Source organism: Saccopteryx bilineata, chromosome 2 (assembly GCF_036850765.1).
Source record: "Saccopteryx bilineata isolate mSacBil1 chromosome 2, mSacBil1_pri_phased_curated, whole genome shotgun sequence".
Classification (NCBI taxonomy): Eukaryota; Metazoa; Chordata; class Mammalia; order Chiroptera; family Emballonuridae; genus Saccopteryx; species Saccopteryx bilineata.
The window spans coordinates 327141900-327160030 of NC_089491.1; the positions used below are offsets into that span (position 1 = coordinate 327141900).

At 39.8% G+C, this 18131-nt stretch overlaps 1 protein-coding gene across 1 annotated transcript in view; it reads left to right on the plus strand.

The window, feature by feature from the left end:
* Positions 1-18131, plus strand: part of CPED1 (cadherin like and PC-esterase domain containing 1) — a 330727-nt gene that overhangs the window by 266219 nt on the left and 46377 nt on the right. The window contains exons 16-17 of the mRNA XM_066262182.1: positions 8888-9005; positions 17312-17448. Of these exons, the coding sequence (XP_066118279.1) occupies positions 8888-9005; positions 17312-17448 (255 nt within the window). The remainder of the gene's footprint in view (positions 1-8887; positions 9006-17311; positions 17449-18131) is intronic.

Sequence of the window (18131 nt, forward strand, 5' to 3'; positions counted from 1 at the left end):
CCATCTTTGCTCCAATGGAGCCTTGGCTGCAGGAGGGGAAGAGAGAGACAGAGAGGAAGGAGGGGGGTGGGTGGAGAAGCAAATGGGTGCTTCTCCTATGTGCCCTGGCCGGGAATCCAACCCGGGTCCTCCGCACGCCAGGCCAACGCTCTACTGCTGAGCCAACCGGCCAGGGCTGTACACTCTTTAAAGGCAGCAACTTATTAAAAAATTTATAAGTTTTATAAAGGAGACAGAACTTAGACTTCTCCAATAAGAATTTTTAAATAGTACATAAAATAGAACCTTAATTCATTCCACAATCTTAAATTTTGTATCATTAAATGAGACAAGGATGATAAATATGATACCAAAATAATTTTATTGATTTTTTTACTCACTTACTTCCTATCTTGTTTTCCAAACACCATCCACTCTGAATGTGAATGGCCGTGTTTCCTTTTAGGTCCAGAATGTTGCATTTGCTCATCCTTCTACCTTGTGGTATTGACTTGATTCCCTTTTGTTTTCTCGGATAAACTCAATTTTGTGAACACAGATCAGCATTCAATGACTGTGCTGGCTCATAGACCTTCACAGTCTTCAAACCGACCAATACCTTGATTTTGAGTTTTTATCCAACAGAACTGTGAGACTGTAAACTTCTGTTGATTGGAACCCCCAGTTTGTTGTCCTTTGCTAGGGCAGTCCCAGGAAACTAATGCACCTCATAGGAGTAATCAGCCCTTCTCTGATTATCTATTATTTCACCTTACCATTTTAAATATTATTTTCTTTATTTAAATTTGTAATTTTAAAAATATAATCATGATTCATACTAATGGCCAAATCTTCAAAATATAAGTAAAAAGTAAAAGTTCATTTTTGCTTCCCTGTCTCTGTCCTACTATTCTTCATCTTCTAAGAGAACCCTGTTCCTAGTTGCTTGTGGACAATTCCAGAAGCTACGTGTGCAGTCAAGCACATATAACACCCTTCACTTTGTTTTGCTTAAATAAGACCACAGTGTACATAATGTCTTGCCACTTACTTTATTGCTCTTAATAATGTATCATATATATTTCTCCATATCTTCACTTGCATACTTCTCCTCTAAGAATTACAAAAGATGCCATTATATGGACATATGAGTTATTTCATCTGTTCCCTATTGATAAATACTTGAGTTGTGTCAAGTTCTTTTGACATAAAACACTCCAGTAAATTTTCTGGCACATGAATCTCTGCAGATTTTAAAAAGTTTATCTGGTAGTTCTATTCTTAAGTTTTTGAGGAACTACCATACTTTCTTCCATAATACTTGCACTAATTTACATTCCTACCAACAGTGAATGAGGGTTTCTTTTTCTCCACAGCCTCTCCAGCACTTGTTATTACCTGTCTTGTTGATAGTAGCTAATCTAACAGGTGTGAGGTGGTATCTCATTACAGTTTTGATTTGCATTTCTCGAATAGCTAGTGAAGATGAGCATCTTTTCATGTATCTGTTGGCCATTTGTATTTCTTCCTGGGAGAAGTGTCTGTTCATATCCTCTTCCTATTTTTTTTATTAGATTGTTTGTTTGTTGCTGAGTTTTATGAGTTCTTTATATATTTTGGATATTAGGCCCTTATCTGAGCTGTTATTTGAAAATATCATCTCCCATTTAGTTCGTTGCCTATTTGTTTTGTTGACAGTCACTTTTGCTGTGCAGAAGCTTCTTAGTCTGATGTAGTCCCATTTATTTATCTTTGCCTTTACGTTACAATGGAATACTACTCAGCCATAAGAAATGATGACATAGTATCATTTACAACAACATGGATGGCCCTTGATAACATTATACTGAGTGAAATAAGTAAATCAGAAAAAGCTAAGAACGGTATGATTCCATTCATAAATGGGGCACAAAACTGAGACTCATGGACATAGACAGGGGTGCTGTGGTTACCGGGGGGAGGAAATAATAGAGAGGGAGGGGGTGGGGGGAAGAGGAGGGGCTTAAAGAGAAAACATACACGGTGACAGAAGATAACTTGACTTTGGGTGATGGGTATACAACATAATCAGCTGTCCAAATGATGTGGAGATGTTTTCTCTAAATCTATGTACTCTGATGGAAAAATATCACCCTGTTAAATTTAATTGTCTAAACTAAAAAAAACAAATTTCTCTGTAAGATAAATTATTAGCATTGTAATTCTATTTTGAGACATTTCCGAGTTGTCTGCCATAAAGGGTATATGTCTCTGTTAATATGAATATATATCCATTGCACTATTTTCTTCATGAAAAACATTAAGTTTTAGGACAACTGTAGTATGTAAAGGATGATTTCAGATGGATTATGCTGTAATTACTTATTGCTAATGTACACCTCAGCTAATTATTCTTAAAATGTTTATTAGGTGGCTAGTCCTGTAAATCACACACTAGCTTCTCTGTATTTTATGGCTGGGTGCTCACAATATAAGGAAAGCAGTGGTTAAATTTAGAGACAATGTGAAGACAAAATGATTTATTTCTTTGGAACATGATAGTGAAGTTAGCACCTCAAGAACCTCATTTCTTGTGGGAAAATTAACAGTCCTGATCTAGAATGAAACTGCTTTTTCTGAGAGTGGGGTGGGGTGCTGTGCCAGGATTGTTAAATTTGAGAGATCACTCCTCCATGTTGTAAATAGCAGCGACCCAGGGGTTGGGGAGAAGATGGCTCCTTCTAGAAGGAGCTGTGTGTCACAGGAGAAAATGTTTGTTTTTAAATTTGGTGGGAATTTTTTATTATTTAATGGGAGAAGGGAAAAAGTGGTTCATATTAAAGAATTGATTGCATGGGGCCAAAAAATAAGTAAATTTTAAAGCTATCTACCAGATCGAATAGTCCAATTCGGTATTACTCTAAAAATATAGCAATATCACATTAAAAATGAGAACTAAACACTTTTTAAAGAAATTAAATGTGCTTTCAGAGACATTGGTTATAAGAATCCGTGGTCATGGGTAGGACACAAGGAAAAGCCAAGAGCACTTTAATATCTCTGGTTAGTCACTGCAGCACTGCATGACAAATTAGGTAAATTCTTTTAAGTTATGTACTAAACACTCTGCACATGTTTGAACATGAAAATCTTTGTTTATTTTCTTATTGCATTCTACAGAGAGCTATGACAATTCACTCAGGAATTTATGAAGTCTCCAGCAAAATGATACATTCTCTAAATATGAAGTTACTACCATATTAACCAATGCTGCTAAATATTAGCGTTTTCATGTATTTAGATTTGGAAGTTCTAAGAGATGACACTTACAACCAGAAAAGCTGTTATTCATTTTCTTGAATATGCCTGAACTTGACCAAATTACTAATCACACCAGTGAAGAAAATAATGAGAGATACTAATGACCTCTTTCCTTTCAAGTTAAGTTGTTGGGTTTTTTTTAGTGGAGATAATCACTTTTAAGATGTAAAGAAATACTCAGAAAGATTCTATGCGCTGAATAGAATATGTTTTCTAAGATGCTCAGAGAAAGAGAAAAGTTTGGCTGCATTTGCACTCCCATAGTTGTTTGATCAAGTAGGAATCTGTTTTTCTTCCATAGCAAGAAGAGTAGAAATAAGCACTCCAGAGTCTTTCTATGTTTCTGCTCATGGTTGCCTCATGGTTACAACATGGCTACTCCTCCCCTAAGCTCACATCTGCATTCCAAGCAGTAAGAAGAAACATAGTGACAAAGAACAAGTGGCATCAGGGAAAGTAAAACTTACATCAGTGAAACAAAATATTTCTAGAAACCCATGGCCTGTTTCCATTTCCATTTCTTTGGCTAGAATTGTTCAGCTACAAAGGAGACTTGTTGTTGTTCTTTTTGGTTTGTTTTGATGTTAGATATACTGCTGCCTACAGTAAAACACAGGTCTTCGTTAGAAAGGATGAAAGGACAATGGATATGGTGTAGATGCCTAACATTGTCTGCTGCAGTACTTGAGATCATTTAATGCGATTTTCCACTCTCCTCTCTCCACTTTTCACCTTCTACATTGAGAAAACTAGATCAAGTGACTTACTGGATATCACACAGCCAGTTTAGGACACAGCTAAAACTAAGGTTTACAAGTGTGACACAACACAAAGGTATCCTTTCAGTGTATCCACTATTCCTTGTCCTGTAGGATGTGCACAAAGCCCACGCGACTATGCTGACTCCTGTTCTCCTCTCTTCCTCAACTCTGGCAGCCAGTCTCTGGAGCTGAGTCTGCATTGGGCTATATGTTTCATTTTATTCAATGTTAAGAGTAACGTTGTTTGGCTGTATCTAGAAAATGATTAATATATACTCCAACAGGCTGCTCCTTGACTTTCCAAAACATACAGGAATAGAAAATGGAAGCTGCAAAGAAAGATTAACTGCTCAGGAGAGATTTAGAAGAAAGAAAAAAAAAAGGACAGAATATAATAAAATACTTTTTGGCCTAAACTATGGAGAACGGGTGGGACTTTAAATTTTATTTACTTCAAAATCTATGTTTGTCTCCCAGTCTCTGTTCTGTCTGTCCTTTGCAATGTGGCTTTGGTTCTTGTCTTACCTTCGAATTCACTCATAGCTGTGGCTGTTTCGTTAGAACCAATAAGGCTGACCTACTGACTGTCACACAACATGCACCTAGTGGGAACTTCTAATTGAGGCTGAAACAGGAAGTCAAACAGAGTCCAGGTCACAGTTTTTAGTAGCAGGAGTAGTCACTCAGTGTGGCTCCACTTACAATGAGTTTCTGTGTCTGCAGTATGTTTATTCCATTAGAATGGGCTCCTCTGTGGGATCTTGGGTCTTCAGAAAGTGTAAACATTGAACATTTTAATACAGCATCATGCTCTATTGTCAGTCAACTGTTTCAGCAGGTTTAAAGTCAAATCAGAACATGCCTTTGTATTATTAAACTTCCAGCTACACATAAGAGGGTAACTAAAATAAATAAGATGTAGACTTCAGTTCAAGGTTAAGAAGAAGCTTCCTACAACGAGCGAGACTATGTCTATTGAGGTCAGGGCTTTGCATGCTGAGTATGGTGCTTGACACATTGTAGATCTTAAATTAATACCTTTCTATTTTTTTTTTTTTTTTTTGTATTTTTTTCTGAAGCTGGAAACGGGGAGAGACAGTCAGACAGACTCCCGCATGAGCCCGACCGGGATCCACCCGGCACGCCCACCAGGGGTGATGCTCTGCCCACCAAGGGGCGATGCTCTGCCCCTCTGGGGCATCTCTCTGCCACGACCAGAGCCACTCTAGCACCTGGGGCAGAGGCCAAGGAGCCATCCCCAGCGCCCAGGCCATCTTTGCTCCAATGGAGCCTTGGCTGCGGGAGGGGAAGAGAGAGACAGAGAGGAAGGAGAGGGGGGTGGAGAAGCAAATGGGCGCTTCTCCTATGTGCCCTGGCCGGAAATCGAACCCGGGTCCCCCGCATGCCAGGCCGACACTCTACTGCTGAGCCAACCGGCCAGGGCCAATACCTTTCTATTTTAAAGACGTATTCACAATACTTAGGACTATATTATGAATAAATCATTCATTCTTCCTCTCAGTAATGTGTTTATTATGGATAAACTTGTAGGTGCTGTTGCAAGAAGATTAGATTATTTGATTATTAAAATATAGAGTGTCAGCATGTCTGTTTTTTATTTTAATGAATTTTATTATTATTAGTTTTTTACTTAGAATGTCAGGTAAATATTTTTCCCACCTCATGGCCTCTGACATGAAGCTCCCTCTTGGAATTCTCATCTCCCAATTATTTTCACCCTTCAGTTCTGATATCATCTTCACAGAAAGGAGACAACTCTAACCTACCTAAAATATCATCACACACCTAATCATCAGTGACTGAGTTTGGTCCCCCACAGGGCAAGCCATCAGTTTACGTAACAGTACGTCTTTCTCATTGTACATTGATTGACATTTGCCAATTACATGTAGGGCTTCAACAAAGTAGACTAGGACTTTGGCAGCTCCAGTCTGGACTCTCCTTCTAACGCCTTCCACGCGAATGTTAGGATGTGATCCTAAACACACATACCACATAGATCCCAAACAATAATTTTTAGGCAGAAGTTTAACTAAATCCAGACTTTTTGAAATATTTCAACATAATTTGCATAGATTATATATAATGAATAATATTAATTAATACTTGGACACAACTCAGTCTGAAGTACATGAATTTAGATGGTTCTGTGGCAAGTTCACAGTGTGTTATGTACTGCTCTGTAACAAAACATAATCTTCAGGTTTTTCTTAATTATGTGTCTTGGAAATCCCTCTACATCAATTCATTTAGATCCACCCTTATACATGTTCTTTATGCATTTCATGAGAGTTACTCTGAAGTAGATTCTAAAATCTGAACTCTGGCATATGGACTCTGTGAATTTTTACTGATAGTATAAATTGTATTCCAAAATAGTTGAATCAATTTGCACTCCAAAAAGCAGTATAAAGTGGTAATTATTTCTCATTGTCCTCCATAAAATTTAATATAAACATTTTTATCTGATATATGTATGATGACATTTTTTCTAGCCTTATAAAAGGTTAACCTTCACTAGAAAAATAAATAAATAAATGTCTAGATCAATGGTAGTCAACCTGGTCCCTATCGCCCACTAGTGAGCATTCCAGCTTTCATGGTGGGTGGTAGCGTAGCAACCAAAGTATAAATAAAAAGATAGATTTAACTATAGTAAGTTGTTTTATAAAGATTTATTCTGCCAAACTTAGCAAAAATCCAACATAAAGTACTTGGTAATTATTATTATATGCTTTAACTTGCTGTAACTCTGCTTTATAAATTTTATAAAGTAAAGTTACTTCCCTACTTTATAAATCACCATTACTGTGGAACTGGTGGGCAGTTAGAAAATTTTACTACTAACAGAGATACAAAAGTGGTTGTAGGTATAAAAAGGTTGACTACTTCTGGTCTAGATAGATGTCACACATATACACATCTCATTCAAGGTGACAGCTCACATTATAAACTTTAACTGCTTTACTATAATGAACATTTTAATATAAATCACATTCCTTATCTTAAATAAGTATCCTAAACTCCACTTTCAGTCATGAATTAAAAATAAAAATGTTTACTGAATCAAGATTTTAAGAAGTCTGTACACCACCTCATGCCTTTCATCCCAGACATTTTTATATGAGACCCAGGGATCTGAGTTGAGGATTGGGATTTTTGAGAGTGTGAGGGAAGGTGACTAGAAATTACTCACTAGAAGCAAACTCACAGATCAAAGAAAAGTCAAACCAGTTATTTCCCATCCTTATTGATAATTGATTACATAAAGAGGGAGACAACTCTAACCTTTTATGTCTTCAATAAATATCTATTGTTTCCTACTGCATGGTAGATACGGGTTATATGTGTGAGTGAAATAACTATTTGTTCTCATGGAGTATTCAGTCTACTAGAAAGGACTCAGGTAGCAAACCTAATTACCAAATGGTGAAAAGTATGAAGCAAACAGCTGGTGCTGACATAATAAAAAACAGGGATATGTAATTGTGCCAGAATTTCAAGGAGACCTTGCGGAGACCTAAAACCCAAAATGATACCCTCCATGCAGAATTAAGAGAGAGCATTCTGGACAGAGATGACAGCATCTTTACCTGCCCTAAACTATGGCAGACTGAGAAAACCTGGTGAGAAGGATGATGGTGGAACCAGGTGAGGTAGGGTAGAAGGACATAGGACAGGGACAGCTGTAAATTGGTTTGGAGAATAAGCTAGGACAACATGAGAGTGATCCAGCCTGCTACAGCAGAGATGAGGAGAGAGGTTCCAGAGAGCCAATCAACTGCTGTTCTCCACTGCGCATGTCAGCCTATGGAAGGCAGTGTTAGTGCAGAACAAGCCTTCCTAAAAATATTCATGGCTGCGAGGTGTTAGTTGCTTTTAAAAATATATGAACATGTTCTGAATAAAATATCTGTATTTAATTACATTTCTGGCATATCATGCATCCTTAGTAAATGTGGAAATAAAATTCACCTATTAAATTAACATTCTTTCAGAATATTTTCTATTTCCCTTCTCACATTAACATATTTTCTATAATATTAAAGGATAATATCGTTTTCTATTACAGTATATTATATATTATTTTTGTATGTTATATTTTTAAAGTGTCAAACACACAGGTGTGTGTGTGTGTGTGTGTGTGTGTGTGTATATATATATATATATATTTTTTTTTTTTTTAGAGAAAGAGGCAGACAGGAACGGAGAGAGATGAGAAGCATCAACTCATAGTTGTGGCATCTTAGTTGTTCATTGGTTGCTTTCTCATATGTGCCTTGACTGAGGGGCTCCAGCTGAGCCAGTGACCCCTTGCTCAAACCAGTGACTTTGAGCTCAAGCCAGTAACCTTGGGCTTCAAGCCAGTGACCATGGGGTTATGTCTATGATCCCACGGTCAAGCCAGCGACCATGTACTCAAGCTGGTGAGCTGGCGTTCAAGCCAGATGATTCCGCGCTCAAACTGGTGACCTCGGGATTTCGAACCTGGGTCCTCAGCATCCCAGATTGATGCTCTATCCACAGCACAACCACCTGGTCAAGCCACACAAGTATATTCTTAATGTAAAACTTGCATCCATTTCTTTAAAAATTGGCAGAGCAATACATGACTATTAATATGGCATTAGAATTTACATTAATCCCTTAATGTAAGAAGCTACTTCCAGCACAAAAAACTGTTAAGTCAATTTGCTAAGAGTAAACGAGAATTGCTCCCTTTCATCCATAAACATTATTTGATGCAGAAAATCTTATTTTTTAGGATTTATTTCTAAGGGGCAGGTTAATTAGTAAGACAACTAATTTCTCTCATTTTCATGCAGGATTGTGGTTTGCTGATCCACCCGGAAGGAAGCTGTGGGCTGCAGCCTATTTCTTCTGACTACATTGAAGCCATTTCACAACCTGAACTAAAAACTTGTCCGTCTGGGGACACAAAAGGTGACTATTGCATTAGATATCACATCTCTTTTAAAAACTTGAATACATATAGATAAGTATATGTGTACTTAACAAATCCTCATGCAGGAAAATAAGGGTGATAAACTATCTTTCATTAGTATGAACTGCAGCATATGTAATTGATGCAAACACACTGTTTTAACATGTGAAATGTTTGGATTATTTAAATACTTTTCACCCTCTGCTTTTGGCCCCGTTAATTCACACTCATTTGCAGATCTCAGCTCAAATGTGACTAGTGCCGTTGTCTTTGAGCCTCTGATGGGTTTCTTATTCATAGTACCCTGTGCTTCCATGGCAATTTCCAGAATTATTTAAATGATTATCTATGTAATTAATTGTTTAACGTAGTGCTCCCAGGCTGTCAGCTGTGTAAGGGCAGGAGTCTGATTTGTTCACACTGTAGCAATCCACTTAGCACTGTAATTTCTACAGAGCAGATACAAAATAAGTACCTGCTGACCTCGCGAAAAAAGAAATGCAAAGAATGCACATTCAGTTTTCAATCATTTTCTTCAATAATAAAAATGTCTTTGGGAATGATCACTAATGTTTCTCATACACTGAGCATTCACAGAGGCAGGAATATTGTGATGTCAAATTCTAATCAATGTCAATCCTGCCTAAGCCGAGAGAGGACCATGAACCAAGGACTCCAGTACCACTCTCCGCGTTCCCGGCCTCTCTTCTACCCAGCATGCTTCACTCAGGGGACGCTCCCGGCCTCTCTTCTACCCAGCATGCTTCACTCAGGGGACGCTCCCGGCCTCTCTTCTACCCAGCATGCTTCACTCAGGGGACGCTCCCGGCCTCTCTTCTACCCAGCATGCTTCACTCAGGGGACGCTCCCGGCCTCTCTTCTACCCAGCATGCTTCACTCAGGGGACGCTCCCGGCCTCTCTTCTACCCAGCATGCTTCACTCAGTGGAGACCAGGGAGGTCAAGCCAAACCTGGGACTAAAACTACATCCAAGATTATAAGAGGCTCAGGGTGCATCTTCCCCAAGATTACTGGTTACCACTCTAGCCTCCTAACCACAGGTCTCCCTTCATCTCAGAAGTCTGAAAAAATACTCAGGAGCTTTTCTACCCTTGCGGTGAACTTCACACCACAGTTTAAGTGGGAAATGAGTTTCACAAATGGGCAGGACGAATCGCAATTGGGCATGCACAGTTAACAAACGTGGGCATAGCCCCATTCCTGAACATGTGTTCTAAATAATAAATTACAGTCAGTGCATAAAGAGGGATTTACCCATTATAGCATGTCAGATGGTGTATTTATGATTCTCTCAGCTAAATGAGATATATATTCTTGCCTACAAAGGAGACACTGATGTGTCTAGTTTTTTTTTTTATCAGACGGCAATTTATGGGAATCATAAAACGACTTAATTCTATTCCTCCTACTGAACCAAGTCAAAAGTTCTTCAACAAAAAGCTGAAGATACATTACTGAGATGTTTCAAGAAGTCTTGTGTGTTAAATTGGCAGTAACTTATGCCAGGCCCCGATAGGAGGTTGTGACTGCACCTGTTCCTTCCAGGAGAGGCTACCGTTGAACAGGAGCCTTCTGGTAACTTGAGTAGCTAGGCAGAAACCCCAAAAACTGATCTCACAATCAAGCCCATCATCTGAGTCTGACAACTGCAGGCTTCCAGAATCTGACCCTTTCCGTCCCTCCCGACTCCCCCCAGCCTCTTGGCCTCACTTTATGCCCACAACACTGCTGCAGGATCCCAGGCTCTCATCCATGGTGTCCCTGCTCCTGCCGGTCTGCTACCCAGCTAGGCCTGCTTCTCCTGATGCTGTAGCTTCCTCTCCTGAAGCCTTTATTTACCAAGCCACCCCCAGATTAGTTTCTCTTTGTGCTCCCAGAACACCTTGGGCACATGTCTACAATAGCACTTACCTCATTGTTCCAAGTGCTTCAATGACACATTTCTGTCTCTTTCTCTAACCAGTAGTCTGTTAAGTGCAATGATGCATCTAAATGGGTCAGTGGCACAGGAAGAAGCCAGTAAAGATAAAAAATATACGTACATTTATTTTTATTTAATCATTCTTATTACTGTTTCACAGTGTACATAATAGATGCATATAGGAGCAGTGTATGTGTAGCAATACATCAAAGATACATTAGCAATATGTATTACTGATGCCTGCCCTAGGTTGTATGTTTCCCCAGAGCAGAGATGGTCCCTTATTCACTTTTCAATATCTACTATATGATTTAAAAATGGTTGCTAAACTAAGAGCAAGATCCAAGCCCTCCTCCCTTGCAAAGAAGACTGTGAGCAGCCTGGCACAGTCCACCAGTGATAACTGTGCAACCCCTGAGGTCCTAAAGATTCAAAATAAATGAGTGAGATCAGGACAGTTTTTGCAAAAATGAATTTTTGCTGCTGGAGATAATTATCTTCCTCAGTGGTGGGACTCTCTCCTGTTGAAGGAGTTATCTCAGTAGACCGCATTGGAAGGGAGTTTGTTCAAGAGCTCTAGCTTTGGCTTGTTATTTTTTTAGGCCACAGCTTGTTTCCAAAATCTGACTTTCACAGCACTTTATAGATGTTTGGCAGAACTGGACCCTTCCTTCCTTCCTTCCTTCCTTCCTTCCTTCCTTCCTTCCTTCCTTCCTTCCTTCCTCCCTCCCTCCCTCCCTCCCTCCCCCCCTCCCTCTCTCCCTCCCTCCCTCTCTCCCTCCCTCCCTCCCTCCTTTCCTCCCTCCCCCCTCCCTCCCTCCCTCCCTCCTTTTCTTCTTTTCTTTTCTTTCTTTCTTTCTTTCTTTCTTTCTTTCTTTCTTTCTTTCTTTCTTTCTTTCTCTCTCTCTCTCTCTTTCTTTCTTTCTTTCTTTCTTTCTTTCTTTCTTTCTTTCTTTCTTTCTTTTTCTTTCATTTCTCTCTCTAAATGAGAGGAGGGAGATAGAGGGACAGACTCCTGCATACACCCGACCCAGATCCACCTGGCAACCCTGTCTGGGCTGATGCTGGAATCGACCGAGTTATCCTCAGCACCTGAGGCCACGGCTCGAACCAGCTGAGCCACTGGCTGTGAGAATGGAAGAGAGAGAGAGAAAGAGAGAAGGGAGAGAGAGAGGGAGAGGAAGAGAAGCAGATGGTCACTTCTTCTATGTGCTCTGACTAGGGCTCAAACCCAGGACACCCACACGCCAGGTGGACTCTCTATTCACTGAACCAACCAGCCAGGGCCAGATTCATTCTTTTCACTTTGCCAATGTAATGATGGCCAAAATGTCTTTTGGATAACACTCACTAACATAATTTTGAGTGGCTGTTCTTTTGTAATTCCTAAGTAGATTTCTAACCTTTAGGAAATAATTTAAGTATGAGACAACCTGAGAAAAAATAATTTTTTGAATTTGGAAAAGAAAGAAATTTATATCAATACAATGATTATTGAATAAGAATTAGATTTATGGCCCGACCAGGTGGTGGCACAGTGGATAGAGCATCAGACTGGGATACGGAAGACCCAGGTTTGAGACTCCAAGGTCTCCAGCTTGAGTGCGGGCTCATCTGGTTTGAGCAAAAGCTCACTAGCTTGGACCCAAGGTCACTGGCTCGAACAAGGGGTTACTCAGTCTGCTGAAGGCCTGTGGTCAAGGCACATATGAGAAAGCAATCAATGAACAACTAAGGTGTTACAACGAAAAACTGATGATTGATGCTTCTCATCTCTCTCCATTCCTGTCTATCCCTCTCTCTGTCTCTGTAAAAAAAAAAAAAAAAAAAAAAAAAGAATTACCTTTATGGAAAATAGTTCCTATTTCATTTTATGACATGTAAATCAAAGCTTCAATCACATATTTTTAGGAAGAAAACATAACTTACACTATCAATGTTTCTATTGAAAATACAGGTGTATTTTTCTCAAGTAAAAACTGATTTATTTTATAGCATTATAAAGTCTGAAATTAGTATTATTATTTATTATATGATTTTATATTGCACCCTGGCCCTAAATCACAAAGTTAAATTTTTTTTCTCCATTATATCACATGATTTGATTCACTTAAATGGCTGAAATCTAACTGGCATTAAATACAAAGCTATAATTATAAATCAAATAACTTCTCCCAAAAGGCAGCTTTATGTCTCAGAATGTTTTTCCCTAAAACATATGTCATACTTTATTTCAGAAATCACAGCTTTGATTCATTCAATGTTTAAATATTTAACAGAATTTATGTCCTTTCTGACAATTTTAGTTAAGAGCTGGTATCACTTAAAATGTCAAGGAACTGCAGTCTTGCAGATGTTATACAGATGTCTGTTTTAAGCAGTATTACCAACTCAATAAAAAGGCATTGTTAGCCAATATAAAGAGGCAAAGAGTTATGACTACAGAACTATATAGTAGTATGAACCATGGGGGCCAAGTTTCTAGAGACTCAGTTGTCCTTTTTATGTGCCTGTGATTTTATGCCTATAATCTGATTCATCTGTATTTGGATATTTGTACTTGTATTTGGCCATTTGTTTCTTCAGCCTTATCAGCATGTATCCGAAGGAGGCCACAGTTTGTGCAAAATTAGTTGCCAGCAAAGGGTAGGGGTGGGGGGAAGTGTTTGTGAGAGAGGAAGTGTGTGCTTGTAGGTACTCTAAGATCCGATGATAGCCAAACCCTTCAAAATATCACTAAGTATAATCTCATTAGCAGAAATACCTTTATGTCCCCAACATCGCCATCCTATTAGAAAAAAAAATTAAGTCTTTTTGTTTTACAGATAGTCTCTGCCAACACATGAACCTATTGGATACATTCAGCTGTTTGAAATAACGATAAATTCATTAAAAGAAAACACAACTATTTATGACTTTCCTGTAAGTGCTACCAGAGAGACTGTTAGACCATATTTCATTTTCAATTGATGATTTTGTGCTCAACTAGCCCAACATGATAAAAGGATCAGCAAAGTGGAGACTCCTTGGCTTCGGGTCTGGTCTAGGCCTGTTGTATAAGCATGACTTCACTTCTTTGACCTCTGTGGGCCTCAGTTCACCTCATCTCTAAAGAAGGGGAAGGAAAAGAGAGCCAAGGCCCATTCCTATCTTATCAAAGAGGATTCTATATGCCCACAAAATGCAAATCTCTATGAAGTTAAGGTTATTTCAGAAGAAGGTTTTCTTTTTTCTTTTTTTATTAAACGAGAGGCAGGGAGGCAGACAGGCAGACTCCTGCATGCACACTGACCAAGATCCACCCAGCAAGTCCCTTATGGGGGTGGGGGTGTGGGGAGGAATGCTCTGCCCATCTGGGGCCACTGCTTTTTTGCTCAGGCTACCAAGCTATTTAGGCCATCATTGCCCTGGGGCCAATTTTGCTTGAACCATTTGAGCCCTGGCTCCAGGCGGGGAAGAAAGAGAAAGAGAGAGGGGTGGCGCAGCAGATGGTTGCTTCTCCTGTGTGCCCTGACTGGCAATGGAACCGGGGATTTCCACATGCCGGGCTTGACACTCTACCACCAACTGGCCAGGGCCCAGAAGGAGGTTTTCTTGAATTAATGAACAAATGTTAAACTTAAGTCTGTATCTGAACCACAGAAAATTAGAAGAGACCAAGCAAAGATGTGAAGTGGTCGATTATGGATTACAAACCCTATATGCCAGGGCAAGATTCGATTTAGAAAGCATGTTGTATTCTGAATGAAAACCACAGAAGATGCTAAAAGAGAACTAGATGGCGGAACAAGCACACTCCTGAAGTTTTCGCATTGTGTCTTTTGGCGGCAGTGCTACACTCAGGGCACAGAACCGTTGGAAACGCCTTTCCCCCAGAAGACCCTCTTTTCTCCAGTATGTCCAGTCTGTCTGTAGACCAGTCACCCCTTCAGTCTCACGTCCCTAAGGCACGCCCATCACTGCCCCTAAGGCACCACCCAGTCCACTTAAGGTGGGGTGGAGAATCAAAGACATTCATCAGTTGCTTAGGGATCAGCCACTGATTTTCCTTACAGAGGAAAGACTGAGTAACCTGTGCAAGTTAAACAGTGCTTTTCATCTTGGCTGCATATGGAATTACCTGAAAAGCTTTTAAAAATACTGCCTGAGTCCCATAACAAGCAGCTCTGATTTAATCAAGTTAGCAAATAACCTGGGCAAGGGGACATTAAAAAAGCTTTCAGGTGACCCAATGGCACAGTGCTGAGATCCACAGAGCCAGTTGGAGGCAGAGCCCAGCTATGTGTCTTCACAACCCAGGCCTTTTTAGTGCCACACAGATATTTTTACCCCATTTGGCATTACTTATTATAATGCTATCATTATTTTACCTGTATAAATGATAAACCTCTAACCTGATTATAAATGTTTGTGGTTTAACATTATAATTAGGAAGTTTAAATAAATTAATTTATTAAAAGTATTCAGAATAGCCCTGGTTGGTGGTACAGTGGATAGAGCATCCCAGACCTCCTAGGTCACAGGTTCAATCACAGGGTCACTTGTTTGATCTCAAGGATGTCAGTTCGAGCCCCTGTCAAGCACATATGAGAAGCAACCAATGAGCGCACAACGAAGTAGAACAATGAGTTGACGTTTCCCTCTCTCTCTCTCTCTCTTCCTCTCTCTCTCAAAAAAAAAAAAAATCAATGGGGAAAAAAGTGCTTAGAATATCCCTAACACCTGGCAGGTGTTATGAAAATGTTAACTATTTTTTTTTATAATTGTTGTGATGTTTTAACATTAATAGTATCTAACATATAATAGGGTAGCCACTATAATAATGTACTAAATTAAAATTCTCCTAGAGAGAGAAATATTTTCTTTTATCTCCCTCAGTTTCTCCTATACTTTTTTCCCTTTCTGTGATCAATTAGTAAGCCATAAACTAGATCTTTAAAATTTCATTATCCATGATTCTTTCCACACATACATTCACATACACAATTCTGACATCCCCAATGTCATGAAATGTGAACTGCACCACGTTCATCCCCTGAAAGGAGAAATTCTTCCTGCTAAAATTAATGTCGCCCTAGATACTCTTGTTAGCAAGACCACAAATCAAAGCCAGAATGGATAAAGTTGTTTAAATTTTCCTTTTCTAACACAAAAAGTAGCTGGGGATATTTAGCTCCTCAATATTTTAAAGAGGAATATTTAGTAGTAACATTAACCAAAGAAGATAAATGACTCCTTGGTGTTTAATGTGCTGGTTCACACTTCATTTCTGAAAAGAGAAACAGGGAAAAATCAAAACTTGTGTCTTGATTTTTTTCTAATAAATTATTGATGTATGTACTCACACTAAAAGCCAACTAAAGGTTTATCAATAAACATGAAAAGATCTTAAACACACTGATAATATTCATTTATCTTACCAACATTTACTAAAAGCATGTGACCTACTTCCTGCCTGAAGTCTGCCAGTAACAAAGGTGAAAATGATACTGTAACTGTGTACATTATCCCGTTAAACCCTCACACCAATCACGTGAGAACAGTGCATTTCTGGGCCAACTGCTGAAGAAATAAATTGCCGGAACTGGAAAGAGGTGGAGAGATTCACACCAAAAAGGCCATAAATCAAATTAAGGAACTGGTCTTCAACATAATGAATTATCAGAATGTTAAAGTAATTGTCTTATTGGATTGCTAACGTAAGCATGAGTTAAACTAATAAATACTTGTGGTCAATGACCTCAATATTAATGGCCTCCCCCCACCAACTTTGGTCCTATTAAAGGGACAAATGTACTGTTTAAAAATATAATTATGCCTGACCTGTGGTGGCGCAGTGGATAAAGCGTCGACCTGGAAATGCTGAGGTCGCCGGTTTGAAACCCTGGGCTTGCCTGGTCAAGGCACATATGGGAGTTGATGCTTCCAGCTCCTCCCCCCTTCTCTCTCTCTGTCTCTCTCTCCTCTCTCTCCCTCTCTGTCTCTCTCTCTCCCTCTCTAAAAATGAATAAATAAATAAATAATTAATATATATATATATATAATTATGTTGAGAAACTATTTTTAAAATATCCTTTTTAATTGAGTAGTACCTGACCTCTTAACTTTTTATAACTATGTGGTTTCAAGGAACAGAACTCCTACCTGATTTCAGCAGGAATTGTATTATTGTGAATGTGACCATGTGATGCAGTTCTATTTGGTTGGAAGGCTGGATGCATTGCTCCATTCAATTCGCATGATAACTGTGGTCTTCTGACTGCAGCTTGTGGTGGTGTGCCACAGTGGAACCCTAAGGCTACTTGCAAACTATAATTTCATCAGCAGAAACTGAACAAAAGGAGGTTTTGCTGTCTATTGCAGGCCAATGGATCGTGCCTTGCCTCAGTTGCTCAGACAACAGAACCTGTGACTGGAGAGAAATAACTTGGCAGCCCCACAACTGCCAGTACGATGTCCTAACTAAGCCTCAGCTGCAGCAGTGCCTGGGAGGAAGGAAGGTAGGTTCTGGACCCGGTAGGGGAAGCCTTTCATGTCCACCTGCAGTCTCCAAGGCCATCGGTCCTATCCGCTAGACCATTTCCTGCTCTCTCACTCTGCAGAGAACTAACAATACGGCTGGCTTTTTGAATTGTGTCAATTTTATCATAGAAGAGCCTTCATCATTCTTGCTCTAAAAACACTCAATGATTTTCAAATAAGTCTACTTGACAGATGGAGGATATTAAAGTCGTGTCCTGTGCTGATCCAATTCCATGCTGGTTTTCTCAGCATAAATTGGTGAGAGCTCAACACGTCTACAGACAGTTGGCAGCGCAGAGCAGCTGGCCCGGGCAGCTGCAGCCCCAGCGAGGCGCGGCCGTCACCGCGGACATCTGCAGCTCGCCCCGGGCGGCGCAGTGATCCTGCATGAAGACTCGCTTCTGCGGGGGCTGACCAAGTGCATGGCATTGTCTTTCCACACTAACCTTCCTGATTTCTTTCACATTCCCGGGCAGGCCTCCCTTGGACCTCCTTAGGCTGCTTTTCCTTTAGTGCGGCTTCTAAGCTGACCTGTCGGACACGCAGCGTCTCCTTGCTAGGCGCGCTGGCTGCGTAGGTCCCCGCAGAGCTCTCGCACGTGCAAACTGGGCACACATCCTGAGATGCTCGTTCCCGTGGAGTAAGTAAGCCTTACCCAGAC